Source organism: Gallus gallus, chromosome 14 (assembly GCF_016699485.2).
Source record: "Gallus gallus isolate bGalGal1 chromosome 14, bGalGal1.mat.broiler.GRCg7b, whole genome shotgun sequence".
Lineage (NCBI taxonomy): Eukaryota > Metazoa > Chordata > Aves > Galliformes > Phasianidae > Gallus > Gallus gallus.
Window position 1 is genome coordinate 15,051,930 of NC_052545.1, and position 16,078 is coordinate 15,068,007.

General features: G+C 45.8%; 1 protein-coding gene across 24 annotated transcripts; it reads left to right on the plus strand.

The window, feature by feature from the left end:
* The first annotated feature begins 12 nt into the window (after positions 1–12).
* On the plus strand, positions 13–12,303 carry LYRM1 (LYR motif containing 1). Of its 24 annotated transcripts, none has more exons than XM_046900681.1 (7): positions 13–169; positions 923–1,167; positions 4,673–5,396; positions 5,715–5,774; positions 6,262–6,521; positions 8,464–8,556; positions 10,100–12,303. In XM_046900681.1, the coding sequence occupies exons 5-7, from the start codon at positions 6,363–6,365 to the stop codon at positions 10,214–10,216; spliced, it is 369 nt and encodes a 122-aa protein (XP_046756637.1). In that variant the 5' UTR covers positions 13–169; positions 923–1,167; positions 4,673–5,396; positions 5,715–5,774; positions 6,262–6,362; the 3' UTR covers positions 10,217–12,303. The 24 variants fall into 24 exon arrangements, with proteins under 24 accessions (XP_046756637.1, XP_046756638.1, XP_040503349.1 ...); XM_046900682.1 differs by having other exon boundaries at positions 6,363–6,521; XM_040647415.2 differs by having other exon boundaries at positions 4,673–4,755; positions 4,929–5,078; positions 5,155–6,521.
* The last annotated feature ends 3,775 nt before the right edge of the window (positions 12,304–16,078 follow it).

A 16,078-nucleotide genomic window follows, 5' to 3' on the forward strand; every position in this document is an offset into this window, starting at 1 on the left:
GAGCAGTCAGCTGGCAGCGTGACGTCACGCGGCGCGCCCGGCGCCACACGCACGGTGAGGACAGGGGCCGCCGCCGACTCCCGCACTCACCGCGGCGGGGCTGAGGGGAGCAGGGCCGAGCTGCGGCGCGAGGGCGGAGAGCGCGGCGTGGAGGAGCTTCTGCCAGAAGGTAAAGCGGGCGCTGAGGGCGGGCAAGCCGACACGGGGGTACGGCGGAGGGAGAGAGAGGTCAGGAGAGCGGGGGGTTGGCGTTGGGTCCGCCCAGTGCGGGGCAAGGCCGCCCCGGCCGCCAGGGGGCAGAGCGGCGCCCGCGCCTGCAGCGCCCCCATGCGGCCCGGCGGCTCGGGCAGGGCCGCCTTGTGGCGGCTGCGGCGCCGGCGGTGCTCGGGGCGTGGCTGGGGGGGCTCGCGGCTGCCCGGTCCAGCTGGGGCTGGGCTGGACGGTCTCCCCGCTCCCTCCCGGCCCACGGCGCTCCGCCGTCCCCCGGTGTCGGCGTTGGTGGTGTGGGATGCTGTGCCCAGCCGTGCCCAGCCCCGTCCGCCTTTCGCTGCGCGCTCCCCGCAGCACGACGCGCTGTAGTCCTCCAAGAGCGGCTGAGGAGCTGCAGTAGCGCGTACCACTGCCCGGGAACACAGGCGCTGTACCGGAGCGTGGTGCTGTGCGGAGCGCCCGGGGCACGAGGAGGGGGCGGGAGGAGCGCTCAGAGCGGAGTCCCGGGCCGCCCTCTGGGCGCACAGCGCTGCTCGGCTCCGAGCGGGGCTATGGACGAGTGCGTCAGTGAGCGCTGGGTTTTATGGCTCCGCCTCTGCATGTTCGTGAGCATCGGGGCGGTATGCGCAAGGCCCGGGGGGAGCTGAGCTGTGCTTCTCTGCTGCATTTGTTACACTGCGTTAAAACCTCTTCTTCCCTCTGTGACTAACAGAGCTGAACGTGAGAAGGCATTTCTAAGTCTCTGAAATGAGGAGTGGCAAGGCTGCACGGCTGGTGGCAAGCTCACCTTGCCGTAGAGTTCACCTGAAATCTGCTGGCTTTGTAACAACTACTTAAGAGATATTTAAAGAAGCTTTTTCGTGTTTCCTTTCCTCACCGCCTCTCCGCAGCTGCAGTCAGCATTTGTGTTCCTTCTGAGGCTGGCAAAGCGCGCTCTGCCCATCCCATGCAAATCAGGTAATGCTTCAACAGCCAGCTCTGTCATCAAAAGGGACAAGTTAAGGATTTCCACTTTTGTTTATTCAAGTGAAGAGAATGTCGTGGAATGTCATAGATCCTCATTTTATGCGATTTCACTTATTTGAAGTCACATTGGGAAACTAGTGATAAAATCCAAGCCTTCACTCTTACTATTTAATTTCATTCTCGTTGCATTCTGTTTCCTTTTTCTCACCAAAAGGCAGCACCAACAGGCAGCCCCTTTGTAGGAGGGAGCTGAAAGGACAGCCAGGTGCAGGCAGTGCTCCCAGGCAGCGGCAGAAGGGCATCAGTCCCGGTGCAGCTGGTGGGCAGCACAGGCACAGAGACTTTGGCTGTGTTGGAGGTGTTACTCGGTGTTTCAAACCACTTCAGCCTGCCAGCAGCAAGGTACTGGCATTACAAATTAGACAGCCACTTGAAAGCCACCTTGCTTTCTTTCTGGTGCCATTACTGAATAACTTGGTTCAATAACTGTGTCATCAAATTTGCTGAGATTTATGGTTGTAGCAAATGATGAGAAATGCTTGGAATCAAATTGGTCTTTGGTGGAAGTTTCTTGAAATGTGCAGGTTTGTATCCCTGGTGGAAATGAGGATGTAGTGTGGAAGAGTGTGATCTTCCAGTTTAGTTCATTTTTCACCATGTGACGATGGAATATTTTGGCTGTGATGGAAGTTTTGCTATTATTTGGTTTTGTCTGAATCTATAAAAGAAAAAGGTGTGAATGTTCCATTAAGAATGGAAAGCAGTGGAAATCAAACACAGTTTCTTTGCCAGGTACAGACTACAAGCACATAGCTGTCACAGATCACCATGTCTCTGATTCGAGTAAAAGAGAACTGAATTACCTTTATGTAAGGTGAATTCTGGAATTCAGTGTTGCTGGAAGGCAGCTCAGTGTACAGCTGTCACAGAGCCTGGGCCCTCCTCTCCCTGACCCGCTGCATTGTGCCAGAGAAACATGCCCAAGGGCGAGTGTGGATTGCTGACCTCTGGTTGCTGTGGGTGGCTGTGAAACGAGCCATTGATTATCTGCTGCGTTAGCAGCAGGAGTTGAGCTGCAGTCACTGCTTAGCTGAGTGCTATCATTTGGCTATGTGCAGGTTTTTGCAGCTCTTTAAATAATTATTAGCCAAGGGGTGCATTTAAAAATATGAGATATGGATTGTTGTGCAGGCTGAAGGTGACCATGTTTTTATACCATAATGTTTGTGCATTATGCTTTTGAATTATGTCACTTCATTCTATAAACAGTCAGCCCAGCAATTTGGCAGAACATCCTTGCCAGTAGTGACCTAGCTGTTGGGCAGAGGGTATATTGCCACCAGATAAAACATTTCACACCCGAGAAGTTCAAACCTCCCTTGTCAGGAGATTCCACACAGCGTTCCGTTCCCTGCCTTCTCCTTTGAGCAGATATGCTTTCAGCATCATCATTAAGCATCTGTGTTCCTAATGCATGCCTTAGCTGGGGTGTAAAAGATCTGTGTTGTGAAATATCCATTTTTCCCCATGAGCTTTCACCCTTTGTTCCCTAAAGCCCTCTCTGTGCTTGCTGCTGGCAGATTTGATGTTTAAAGTGAGTAGCTAATGACTGACTTGGAAGGATGACATGAAACAGACATATGGTACAGCAGAGGAGCCATGCAGTCAGGGAAGGGCTGCCCACACTGTGAATTCGCTGCTCGCCAACAAGTGTCCGTGCCACTTGGCCCCCGTCCTAGCTCTGACACTGCACTGCTGGTGTCACCTCACAGTGCAGCTGACAGATTCCCTTCCTTATTTTTTGTATGCACTTTTAATTTAAATTCTATGCAAACCTGCAAATAACGAAAGAAGACAGGTGTTTAACTGGTTATTCAGGCCATTGAACTTCTGCATTAACTGTCCAAAAAACCAAAGATGTGTGTTCATTTCCTGAAAGAGAAACTTGCTTTTACCTTTGGTAGTCCAAAGGCCTACTTGCTTTAATGAACACAACAAAAAAATGGCATTTCCATCATGCAGTAAATCCTGATAGGCTAAAGGCGCCTTTGCGGGTTTGGGAACAATGGAACACTTGGAGCACTTGACCTGCCTGTTGATAATGGGTTTGCAGGTAGATGAAAAGAAGGACACAGCCCCATGTGGTCAGGGCTGCGCCTCAGCATCCAGCAGTTGCTTCCTGGGGGGCTTGCTGACTCACCAGCCCTGAAGCAGCCTGCACCCCACCACTTGTCACACCGCAGACCTAACTTCGACCTCTCCTTATTTGCCCTGTTGCAGTAAACTCCTGAGATTTGCTCAGCAAATGGAATAGCTCTGTCCTTTGCAACAAAAGTGCCTGTGGGTAACATCTGTGGGCTGTGTTCCACAGTGACACGAGTGGTGACCACCACGAGATACACATTAGTGGGAAAGTGCTGTAACATCTGTTTTGTGTTTCAGAGCTGTGAAATATAATTATGATGTAAATGCCAAGGGTGTAAACAGCATGATGAGTAAAAGTACATGAAATCCTTCCTTACCCTCCTTTCTGTCCCACTCAGAGTCATTCTGCACACCCACAAAACTAATACAAGTAGTGTTACCTGCAGAATTGCACTAATATGTGACTTCTACCCTTTCTTCTTACGCTTCTATCAGTGAGGGTTCTATTTGTAACGAAAACACTGAATCTCTTTTACACATTTTAGGTTGAAAATAATTTTGTTCTCTCCATGGAATTACTCCGTTTGCGTTCTGAGATCAGAGTCTGAACCATGCTTTGAATTTTGTCCTGTCTGCTCTTGGCCCTGGAAGAGGCACAGAGCTCCTCACACCTTCATGGATCTGTGCAGGAGCTGTGGAAATTGTTAACTAAAGGCAGACGCAGGAGGAGCTGGTTGCTGAGGGTGTGTGGAAGTCTGCTTGCCATGTTGTTCATCACCCTGCACATGCAGGAAGGAGAGCAGTGCTGCATGACGCAGCCAGGAGCTGTGCAGCCCTGTGTCCCTTCCAGCACCGAGACATTGCAGAACAGAGAAGTAAATTCCAGGGGGAGGAGAAGAAGCAGACAGTGGGAGAAAAGAATGCTGCTCCTAAACTTCCGGACAAAATCGTAACGAACAGATTCTTCATGATGTTTAAGATCTGGAAGTATAAGTTGTGATTACAGCTCTGAGATATAGGTCCTGAGCTGTGGCCACAGGAACTTCTGATGCAATTGTTTCCCCTGAAATTATTCCTCTTATTTTTCATTATGGATTATGTCAGAACCTAAAGGGAAACTCTCCAGTGCATACTCCCATTTATTAGTGGCAGGGAGCAGCAAATGTGAGCAGCTCCCAGAGGTGACACCTGGGAAGCAGAAGCAGAGTGGCACTGGTGTGGGACTGAGGCTGGAGGGCACCCCTGTAACTGAGCTGTTGCTGTTTGGAAAAGAACACAGGGGGAAGCAATGATTTCTAAGATGCAAGTGCGTGTGTGGTTTTGTGTATGATTGATTTTATTTCTTTCCCAGAATTGGAGCTGTAGAGTGAATAAATTGAAGCGTTTGTTCCAAAGTGATTGGCGAGCTGGGGCTGCCTCTCTGTTCTATCACAGGTACTTGCTCCCTGGAAATACCCTACATATTTACTAGAAATAATTTCTGCTGGCTAAGAGAAGTCAATTTATATGTGGAGGAATATATATGATTAGGTAAATATTTTAAAATACAGAAATACAAATGTTCTCTCAATAATCAGAGAAAGAATTTCATGTCTGTACTTCTTAAGATCCTCAATGGAGTTTATGAAACAAGGAGCCTTCAAATGATGGCGATGCTTACAGCAGAACAGGCTGGGAGTGAAGCGTCAGGAAGCTTTAGCTAAAAGCACAGAGCACCAAATTGTGCCTTTGGGTCAGCAGCTGTGCCTCTGCATTTGGTAAGGGCGGGTGTCCTGGTTGGGTCATCCCTCAGAGCTGCGTGGCCTGATCCAGAACACTCTTTGCTTTCCCCAGTAACAGGAATCACCACAGACGACAGAGAGGTGAAACGATGTCCAAGTTGCCAAGCCTCTTGCAGTGATGTGGGGGCATGTGTTAGGAATCAGATTCTGCAGTAGCTGTGGTTCTGTGCACCATGTTCTGTGCACCAAGGTGGTGGAGGGCCTGCTCTTCCCAGAGGACAGCAGTGACCCTGCTCCTAACTGTTCTGGTCTGATGTCAGGGTACATTCAGCAACTGGAGCTCCAGGTTGGCAAGTAGGTCCCAAGACAGCCCAGTCATGTGCTGTGCTCAGCATCTGCACCTCATCGCACTCATGCACTTACTTTGCAGCGCTGCTGCATTGTCCTTCACAGACAGTAAAGTACCTTTGACAATCCCTAAAGTCATCATTTTGGTAAATCTAATCCAGGTGGAGTGGGATCTGTCTTTGGGGAAGGAGCAGTGTTGCAGCTCCTGCAGTGTTTGTCTTGGGGATGTTTGTGGTCTGCGCTGGAGCAGTGGCACCACTTACATGACAAAGTACTCATTTACACAGAATGAGAATGGGATTTAATTCTTCATTTCTGACACAGATTCTTGGCACACCTGGAGCGTGGGTTCAGCAGGCAGCCAGCTCTCCAAAAATCGGGGAGGTCAGGACTTTCCTAAACTCACAGTCTGCCTCCTGCGGTGCTCAGATAACATCGCTTTCATCACTTCTTCATCACATCAGACTCTGGCTGGATCACTGTTGCAGTAGCACAGCAAATGAGCTGCTCGGCATCTGGCATCGATACTGGCGTTCAGCAGCGCTGCAGTGCTGTCACTGTGTGCTTGATTCACAGATACGAAGGCAGTGGCACAGACAGGGTCAGCGTTGTTACAACACAACGGGGACACCTCAGAGTTTCGGTGACTCACCCAACGCCTGTTGCAAAATCGCAGTGAAAGGAAACACGGCCGTTCCCGAGCTGGGGCTCTGATTCAGCAAAGCACTGCAACGAGCACTTAACTTCATGCAGGAGCTCAGGCTGCTTGCATGGGGGCAGATTTAAGTCTCAGTGCCAATGCTTTGCTGGACTGGGTCTTCAGGTTTCAACAGCGAATTGCTTTTTACAGCTATTTCAATTCTTTCTTTAGGTGGTGGAAATACTCTTACGCCAATTGAATTGTGTGGAAAAACAGTACACGTGGTGGTCTTCCACACGCACTGGGGCTTTTGTGGTGTTGGTTTGTTTCAGATGACAGCAGTCATGCGACAAGAAGTGCTGGGCCTCTACCGCAAGATATTTCGGATAGCCAAAAAATGGCAGTCAGCATCAGGACAGGCGGAAGAAACTACTGCAGAGAGGGAGTACATCATAAAGGAAGCCAAAACATTGTTCCGAAAAAACAAAGATGTAAGTGTGTGTCATTGCGGGTTTCAGTTTCTGACTCCTTTTGTTGTGCTATGCACGCTCCTGGTGGCTGGATGCCAAGGTATGAATATAAAAAATGATTTCCCAGATTTCCTTTGCCATAAATGCCGGTACAAGCACATTTTAAGGCATATTTGAGTTACAGTTTATTATTTCAGGGGTGATATTTGGTAAGAAAACTCAAACCCTCTGAGATTTCCATTAACTCCTGCACAAGGTCAGGCATGTCACCTCGATGAGCACTGCCCGTGCTGCGCACTGTGCTGCTTGGTGAGTGGATCCAACCACTGCCATGACGACTCAGCCAACCTCCTGCCATCTCCCCGGGAAACAGAGCCCCAAAAATGAAAAGTTGTGGTTGAAGGATGAGAGTTCAATAAAAAAATGGACAGAGGAGTACTTTTTTGCCAAGACAACTAATATGGCACTGCTTAATTTGCAAGGAAATTGTGTCTGATTTCAAGGATTACCATTTGAAAAGTCGTTATATGCAAACACATGCTGCAAATTCAGTGCACACCAAGGAATGTATTGTAAAGACAAACAGCAGAACTGAAAAAAATGTCTTCTCAACATTTTTTTTTTTAAAGTTACACCTTAGATGGACTCTAATATAAAAGCTTGTTATGTGGTAGCAAACCTGATTGCAAAAACATCATACACACTGACTGATGGTGAGTTTATTGAGCAATGGACAGAAAGTGTGGCAAATACAATTTGTTCTGATTAAAACCCACAGTTTTCTAACATTGGTTTGTCTCACCAGACTGTAGTCAGGTGAAGTGCAGAAATAGGAACATCTATCAGATGAAATTTGGAGGGTAGAGCTGCTAATTTCAAATTTTAACTTTTGGTGATAGATGAAGGTACTGATGCTACAGCTATGCTCAACTTGTTTTCATTTGAGGTACTGAGAACAAATATAATGTCCTTGAAGAAATGGCTGCTTTGGTGCCATTAAATGGCACAACTCAATTTCTTGATTTGTATGAAGCTGTACAAACTACATTGAAGTTATTTTCTTTAACCTTTGTCAACATATCTGGTACAGCTACTGATGAAACCTGGCAATGGTTGGTAAAAAAAAAAGAAAAGAGGGACTTAGAAAATTGATAGCAGGACTGCTCTGAAAGCAGTGCCTTCTATTGGAGGCAGCTCTGACTGTTGGTGGGATGGCAGCAGAGGTTGGACTCCATTACTTTTTATTGCCATGTGACAGATCTGACAGAATGGTGTCTGACATGGAAGTGTAGATGAAGGAAAGTGGTGTCATTGAATTCCTCCACCTGGAAAAATGGCACCCACTGACATTCATCAACACTTGTGAACACTGATGGAGATTTTTCTTTACCAAGTAGTGTTACTTTGTTCTTTGTAGCTGTTGTCGTTTCCTTGGAAATAATTAGGAGGCGTTCTATCAGAGTGCCCTCTGCAGCCATCTGTCACATGGCAACAAAATGAAATAGGAGGCATTACTTTTGGAGCAGGCATTGTAGCCCAATTCAGTGCAGGACTAAATTCAGCTGATACAAAAATCAGAATTAAGTGCAAATGAACACTACGTTTCTGACTTCAGTGTGAGTTTCAGGACAGAATGACACTCACGTGTCGCCCCTTGTTGTCTTGCAGCGGATGAATGCGTGAGCGTGCCTTTTCATGGAGGTAGTGGTAGTTTTTGCGTGTATTGTCTTTTTTACAGAGAAAACACCAAAGTTGAGTAAAACCTCTTCTACTCTCACAGTTCTGATAGCCTCTGGGCACTGCTACTCAGTGCCATTGAGCTCAGAAGTGCAGATGTGAAAAACACCATCACTGTATCCTTGGAACTGCAAAAAGGAAGGGAAGGGAAAAAAAAGGTTTGAGTTTGAAATGCTGATTTTTGTACTTGTACAAAATATTTATTTTTAACTCTCCGTTATCTTAGGTGATGGATCCAAAGCTGATTAAGCAGTGCATAGACGAATGTGAGGCAAGAATACAAATTGGACTTCACTACAACATCCCCTACCCAAGACCTGTGAGTATGTCTGTTCACCATAGGTGCACCCCGTTAGCTCCCACTCAAATCATAAATCCATACTACTGCCGTCACACCACACATCCCACCTGTGTTCAGGTACTCTGCTAAATCAGAGCCAGGTAAGCCAGTTGCATGCAGAAACTCTCTCTCATCTCGCTGTTAGTCAGCTCGTTTCCTCTCGAGGAGTCCCCAATGTCATTGTGTGAGTGGAGTTCTGGGGGCTGTCATCATGTGGGCAGCTTCACTGCAGAGAAAGATGGTAACAGAATTAAATCCGTTTGTTCGTCTTTTCACGTAACTAAGAGACTAGAACAGAATAAAACTATTTAATTACATGATATATGTCACAGACCTAATCATTTTCATGGCCTGTGCTGCCTGTAACTATTCTCCTTGGCATAGATCAGGTCTTAGAAAACATCTTCCTGCCTTGCTGCTTCTTTTCACCTGTCCCTAGAGAAAAACCTGCCCAAGATGAAGGAAATTAGTGAAGGTGCAGCAGTGTCTTCTGTTGCACCAGGCAATATAGTTTCCTCAGTGTCCAGCTGTTCCTGTCCATATTACTACACACTGCCTCCCACAGGCACTGCCTTTGTTCTCCTGCTGATTAGTTTACATTTTCACACCAAGAGTTTCCTTACCAAGGTGGCTGTGGTCCAAATTAATCTGCATCTTATTGGATGCTTGCCTAAAATATGGTCACTTTTAGCATATCTTGCACAATACAGTTTGCTTTTTTTCTCCACTGTGCAGAATAACAGTGCGCATCTGGCATGCTGTGATCCTAGAAAAAATCATCAGAACATATGCTTTGCATCCACTTCAAAACCTTCAGGGATCGTCCTGTATCAGTACTCTCATATAAACTAGGCCATCAGTACCTTTATTACTATTTGCACATAAAGCGCTGTCTTAAAGGGTGAAGCTCCAGCAGCAATAGCATCTACTGCTGACACTGACCTTTTTCCCATCACCTGGGGGCATACAGCTGCATGACTCCCACTGTGTAAGGACTGTCAGGCAGAGGAGAAGCTGTTACCTGTTGCCCCATCAGCTTCTGGAACCAATGACACTGGCTGTGCATTTTCATATGGCATATATGATGATAACAATAAGAAGGCAGATGTGGCTTGCTGCCTAGGTATGAGGAAAGCGCACTGCTTTAAGACTTCTGCTCAGGAACTTATTGGGTTTTCTGGGTCTTGCTGTTGTGGAATGCTGCCTACAGACATATTTCAGCAATGTTATCATCACAATCTGATTTCAAATTGCAAACTAGAATTAACAAAACCTCAAATATACAGGATTTTCTTAAACCCAATGTTTAAGGCCTCAGAGTCACACCACTAATCATTCTTCAGAGAGTTCTTTGCCCAGAAATCTAATAACCTGACTTCAGACAGCATGGTTGTCCTCTCCAAAAAGTGAAGGAATTATTGAAAACTCAATGAAATAGTATGTGTATATGCTTTTCTTTTTTCTTCTTTTTTTTTTGGTAGCCTCTCTGTTTGCACCTGACTGATGGGATTTTCTTTTCCAGATCCATCTGCCTCCCATGGGTCTTACCCAGAAACAAGGCCGTACATTTCGACACCAGGAAAAGCTGAGGAAGATTTCTAAGCCAATATACCTGAAATCCCATGACGAAATTTCATAACCCATCATTTCAGCTGTGATGTGTTGGGACTGCAGTGCAGGTGGTTTGCGTGCACAGCTGTGAATGAAGCTGTTCCGGTCACTTGCTTCCACATCACCTGAGGCCTCACCAGAAAGCTACAGATGTGATGCACATGATGGCCAGGGCTGGGCAGGTATTTGCTACAGCTCAGCCACTGACTGATCAATAAAAGTGGCACTTGGCAAGGAGTGAGGCGTGATGCTTTGACATCAGGACAAATTACAACAGTTTTTCAAATCCTCTTAAACTATAAAAGGGTTCTTCCATGGTTTGAGAATTATACATGCTCAGTTATGATTCAGGGCAAGGGTCAGCAAAAAGAAACATGATGGTTTCATAGTACCTTTATGGTGCAGTGTATTTTCTAAAGAGACAGTAGCAAAGGCATGACAGAAATGCCACTGTTCATTTTCTCTTTTTTCTTTTTTTTTTCTTTTTTTTTTTTTTTTGGTAACTGCTCAGCAATAGCCGGAGCCTCTGTGTCAGCTCCTTTCTCCCATCCTTTGGGGAGGAGGAGAAATAACAATTTGTATGGCTAATGAAGGTCCTGCTGCTGTGACTCACCTGGCAAATAAATGGTCACGTAAATGAGCACTCTAAATTTACTGTCTGTGTTATAGTCACAACTCTTTCCTGAGTGAGCATCAATCTCTAAAATTGAAGACTACTTACACCAAATGGAAGTCATAGTACGAGTTTAGTTCTGAGGGGAAGGAGAACCAGCCTCAACAGAGTGTGTGCTGGGGAGGTCAGAGGAGGCAGATTTCTCAGCCAGCACTTGTATTAAATTCTGTGAAGAAGTGTTCCTATACGTTAATTTTAATTGCAGGAAGATGCTGTCCTAAAATGCCTCCTAGTTCCTGAGAGTCTGTGATGCACTGGATTCCTGCACTTCCTCAACTCTCCCTTACTCTCCTTCCAGTAAATCCTGCCTGTTCCCTGCACATCACTCTACTCAGGGGGTCTGGAAGCAGTTTAGAATAACAACCCTCAGGTTCATTTGATATTCTTTCTGAAGGAAAGCTGAGCCAGCTGTCTGGATGCCTGCAGGTGAGCGGGTCAGCAGCGCAGGTGTGGTTTCTGGATAAAACATCTGGCCTTGAATATCTGAATAATGTCTTCTTTCTGGAAATCCACACCCCACCAGCTAAAAGGTTACTGGTAGCCAGAGACTTAGGAGACCAAACTGAGCACTAATGTTAGCAACAAGCATATCAGTGCATCTCAGACATGGCACCCACTTACCCGGTGTGCCCAAGCTGCATTTCCAGGGGTGAAAAAACTCTTCTTACACTGTGGCAGTGCTGTGATCTATTCCAAGGGAAGTGTCACAGCAGTGCATTTAAGAAGGAATAAGTCATCTGATGTATCCCAGTGATGCACGTTTGCGTCTGTAACACAGTTAGATCCTGTTTATGGCCCCACTGCCTATCTGTCAGAACTTAGGCCAGTAACATTCATCTTTTATCCACAGACAGAATGTCACTTATCTGATCATACCTCTGCGTTCAGTTTCAGGAATACAAATTACAGGAGGGACCTGCAAGACCTGCACCTGTCACTAATATTTCTAGTTATCCAAATATTCTAGATTACAGAAACATGTCCAAAGAATCTGGGGCCTTTTTGCCTTCTCACTGTATCATTTTCTCTTTTCACAACCCAACAAGTGTAGAATGAGAGGCAGCACTTTCTACTTCTGAAACATCTTTTTGCACAGATAAGGCATAAGAAAAAAGCTTCATCTCTGAGAAAACATTCTGGCCCTGCCTGTTGTGCAGCATCCCTCGCTGAACTGCTGTCTGCTGTTTTTTAGGAAGGAATGTTTTTGTTCTGTAATGCCTGTATACAGTATTTCCCTGTCTGCCTCGAGTTATTAGTAAGGCTGAGATTTAGATTTTCAGAAATTATGGGTTTTTTTATTCTGGTTTGTAATAGGAGTTTCTAATTGAGAAATACTAGGCCCACAGAGCCAGATATTCTGCTATAACTGCCATTACATGGAATTTCAGCTGTCTGCCTTCTTTCCCATTTTCATAGTGGAATTAAAGTCAGTCCAACTAACAGCTGAGTTGTGGTTTTTGGTTTTTTCTTGTTGGTTTTTTGGTGTTTTTTTTTTTTTTTTTTTTTTTGTAATGCATCTTGGGCAAGAGAGATTGTGAACTCCAATGTCTATCATGTTTATCTTTCTTCAGGAAGGTCTAGACAATGATCAAGAGAAAGAAGCTGGACATGAGCCAGCAGTGTACACTTGCACCCGGAAGGCCAACTGTGTTCTGGGCTGCATTAAAAAAGGGTTGACCTGCAGGGAGAGGAGGTGATTGTCCCCCTCTACTCAGCTCTTGTGAGGCCCCATCTGGAGTACTGCATCCAGGCCTGGGGCCCCCAGTACAGGAAGGACATGGAGCTCTTGGAGCAGGTCCAGAGGAGGGCCACTAAGATGATCAGAGGGCTGGAGCACCTCTCCTATGAAGAAAGGTTGAGGGAACTGGGCTTGTTCAGCTTGGAGAAGAGAAGGCTGCGAGGTGACCTCATTGTGGCCTTCCAATGCTTGAAGGGAGCATATATACAGGAGGGGGTGTTTACAAGGGTGGACAGTGATAGGACAAGGGGGAATGGTTTTAAACTGAGACAGGGGAGGTTTAGGTTGGATATTAGGAGCAGTTTCTCACCCAGAGGGTGATGACGCACTGAACAGGTTGCCCAAGGAGGCTGTGGATGCCCCATCCCTGGAAGCATTCAAGGCCAGGCTGGATGTGGCTCTGGGCAGCCTGGTCTGGTGGTTGGGGACCCTGCACATAGCAGGGGGGCTGGAACTAGATGATCTTTAAGGTCCTTTTCAAACCATGCCATTCTATGATTCTATAATGGCAAAAATTGCAGAAGAATCTCTAACAGTAAATTCCGCTACTTTTCCTCTGCAGTAAAGGCAGCCCAGTACATTGCACACTTCTTCCAGATGTCAGTAATCATCAAGTAAAGCAACTCAGCTGCTCCTGACCCTCACAAAGGGGAACACGGCAGAGGGGCTCCTCTAAAGAATTCTCTCTTCCACAGATGTTTGGGTCATCTCTACAAAACCTTCATTTACAATTTTAAATATGTTCTAAGTCTGGAGATACTCAGTCCTCCAGTTCTAAGTTCTTTTTTTCAGTGTTAAGAGCACGAAGTGAGTCACTGAGCCATGTAAGCTCAAGTCTAGATGGAGAGCAGAGCTCCTTCCCAGAGCAGTGATGGCAGTGCTGCTCAGGGATGAGTCTGACCAGCGGCCAGCCGCGCGCTGAGCAGTTGGGCTGTACCCAAAGCCAACACATCTGTCACAGGATCATTAAGATTGGAAAAGACCTCTGAGAGCATCTAGTCCAACCACCCACCTACTACCAATACAGCCCACTAAACCATGTCCTTAAGTACCACATCTACACATTTCTTGAATGCCACTAGGGATGTTGACCCCACCACTTCCCTGGGCAGCCTGTTCCAATGCCTAAACACTCCTTCTGAGAAGAAATTCTTCCTAATATCCAACCGTTTAATAATGGCATTTTTAAGTATGGCTGATGCTTGACTCAGCTTTCTAAGGGCAGAGAAAATCAGTGGGGGTAGGTAGGGAAGGTAACTGTGCCTCTTGCCACCAGTCAGCTGCTGCAGTGAAGATTTCCCCCATTTACTCACACACATAAAGTTCAGTCGTACTTGAGCAGATAAGAGTCTGGAAGAACTAAGGCTGGAAACCATCATCTCTGATGACCACCTTTGCCATTGAGACTACAAGGCCTGCCAACCATTACCCCTGAATCAGCTTTATACCATTAAAGTGAAGCTATGCTCTCCATGCACACCATGCATTAACTGGTTAAACTGATGGTTTTGCCTGTAGAGTAGAATTACAATGGGGACTTTAGTTGTAGAGGTTGACACCTGCTAATATCCCGAACTGGCAGAAATGTGTGAATAGCTGCAATGCTGTAGTGTCAGAAGAACGGTGCCCATTACTAGAATGCAGCGTGACATGCCCCTCACGGGACCATTGCAGATGAAGATGCAGTTGTCCCTCTTTTCCACTGCAACAGAATGACAAAGCCCTTCAGTGCATTAGATGAGCCAGCCTACTATGCCACCACTTAAATACTGCAGAGGAGAATGGTGGAGAGAAGCAGCTGAAGTCAGAAAAATATCGTAGTATCATACAAACATCCATTATTCTGAAAATAATAGGGTTCTGAACAAGATTGTCACGGCTGCTACTTCTGTTGTATGCACCACACACTAAGGCAGACCTCTAGGCAACCCACTGCTATTTTGACACCTTTCTTGGCCATGTAACATCCTTTCCTAAAGGCAGTTTTAAAGGTACCCATGTTCAATGGACTACTGCATTATATTACACCTTTAAGAACTGCAGCGTACCCTCCTTTTCCAGTTGTCCTGTTGAACTAATGCTTTGAGATAGTTTTACCTACAAGAAAAGATGCTCCAAGCTTCAAAGAGACAGCTACAGTTTCACCAGGGGAGGAAAAATTAAAATGCAGCACGAAGAAACTGGTCTACAATGAGAGAAATACCAAGAAATAGAAGTGTCAAATCCCTTAGGGTGGATTAAAAAAACCCAGCTCCAGTTCATCTCCAAGCATTGTATTTTGTAATGAAATTACACTCCATATTCTTCCCTTGGGGAAAACCTGCTCCAACTAATCACACCTTTGTTTTTTAAAGTTCAAAACAAAGGCAAGAAGGGCTATGCAGCATTCATGCCCTCACTGCCAAGAGCTCCGTTTAACTCTTTACAAGCAAATGATTCTTTCACCACCAGGAACCACAAAAAGCTTCTGTATGTCAATGCTGAAACAGTTCAAGATACTGAATGCTCTGCCTGATGCTCACCACTTAGAGCATCTTTGTTCTGTCTTTTAAATCAGCCTTCTAAAGCTCCCCAGCAGCAAATCGAAAAGCTCTTCTATGCTTTTTCAGCCCTCCACAAGCCTTTACAGTGCTGTCATTTCAGATGATGTCCCTCGTGTTCATATCCCTCATATTCATATCCCTCTGTCCCCTCTGATGTCACATTGGCCTCATTAGAAATCTGTTATTGATCTGATTACGCAATCGGATGCAGCTGTTCAAATACAGTAATGACCACTTTCTTTAAAAAAAGTAGGTACTGTAATACAGTTAATTTTAATCATATTAAAAGTAGAAACCATCCCCATTAATTTCATGAAATCTAAGAAAAGACTGTGGTTTTAGGAGACCAGTTCTAATTAATCTTACCTTACTTACAGATCTCCTGGAACCTCCTTCTCTTCTCAAGAAAGGATGTCCCTGCGGTCACATCGGGACCATCGTGACATCGACAGTCACGTCGATGTGCAGCCAGTTTGTTTGAGCTGCAGGGGTTGGGTTGAAGGCAGGGATGGTCATGATCTTTGTGGTATTTCCCCCAGTCTTAATGATTCTGTGATTCTATGAAAAAGAGATATGACCCCAAATGGATGGAGTGGTTTGTTGTTGTTTTTGTTGTTTTGATCTCTGTTGTTCCTGTGTATTACATACATCAAAATTCTAAGAATCCATCTTTAGTACAAAATAGCAGACGATTGATAGTCTGACATGAGGTACAATAGATGGTGGGAGAAAGGAAACTGAGTTCCACTGATGAGGCATCTGGTGTAAGTATGTCATTAATACCAAAATGAAAACGTTACCAAATGACGAGACAAGCACGCTGCTCCAGGAAATGGCAGGCTTCGAATGCGTGTGCTTACCAGAATTCTTCCATGGAAATTCTGAAGCACATATCCAAGGATTATCAGTTATTACTGTTTTACAGAACAGCTCTGG

Coding starts and splice junctions, on each gene's coding strand:
- LYRM1 (XM_046900674.1), top strand. CDS start 6,189: ATGCTTTGCTGGACTGGGTCTTCAGGTTTCAACAGCGAATTGCTTTTT. Junction 6,522..8,463: donor TGTTCCGAAAAAACAAAGAT/GTAAGTGTGTGT, acceptor CCGTTATCTTAG/GTGATGGATCCAAAGCTGAT. Junction 8,557..10,099: donor ACATCCCCTACCCAAGACCT/GTGAGTATGTCT, acceptor TTTCTTTTCCAG/ATCCATCTGCCTCCCATGGG.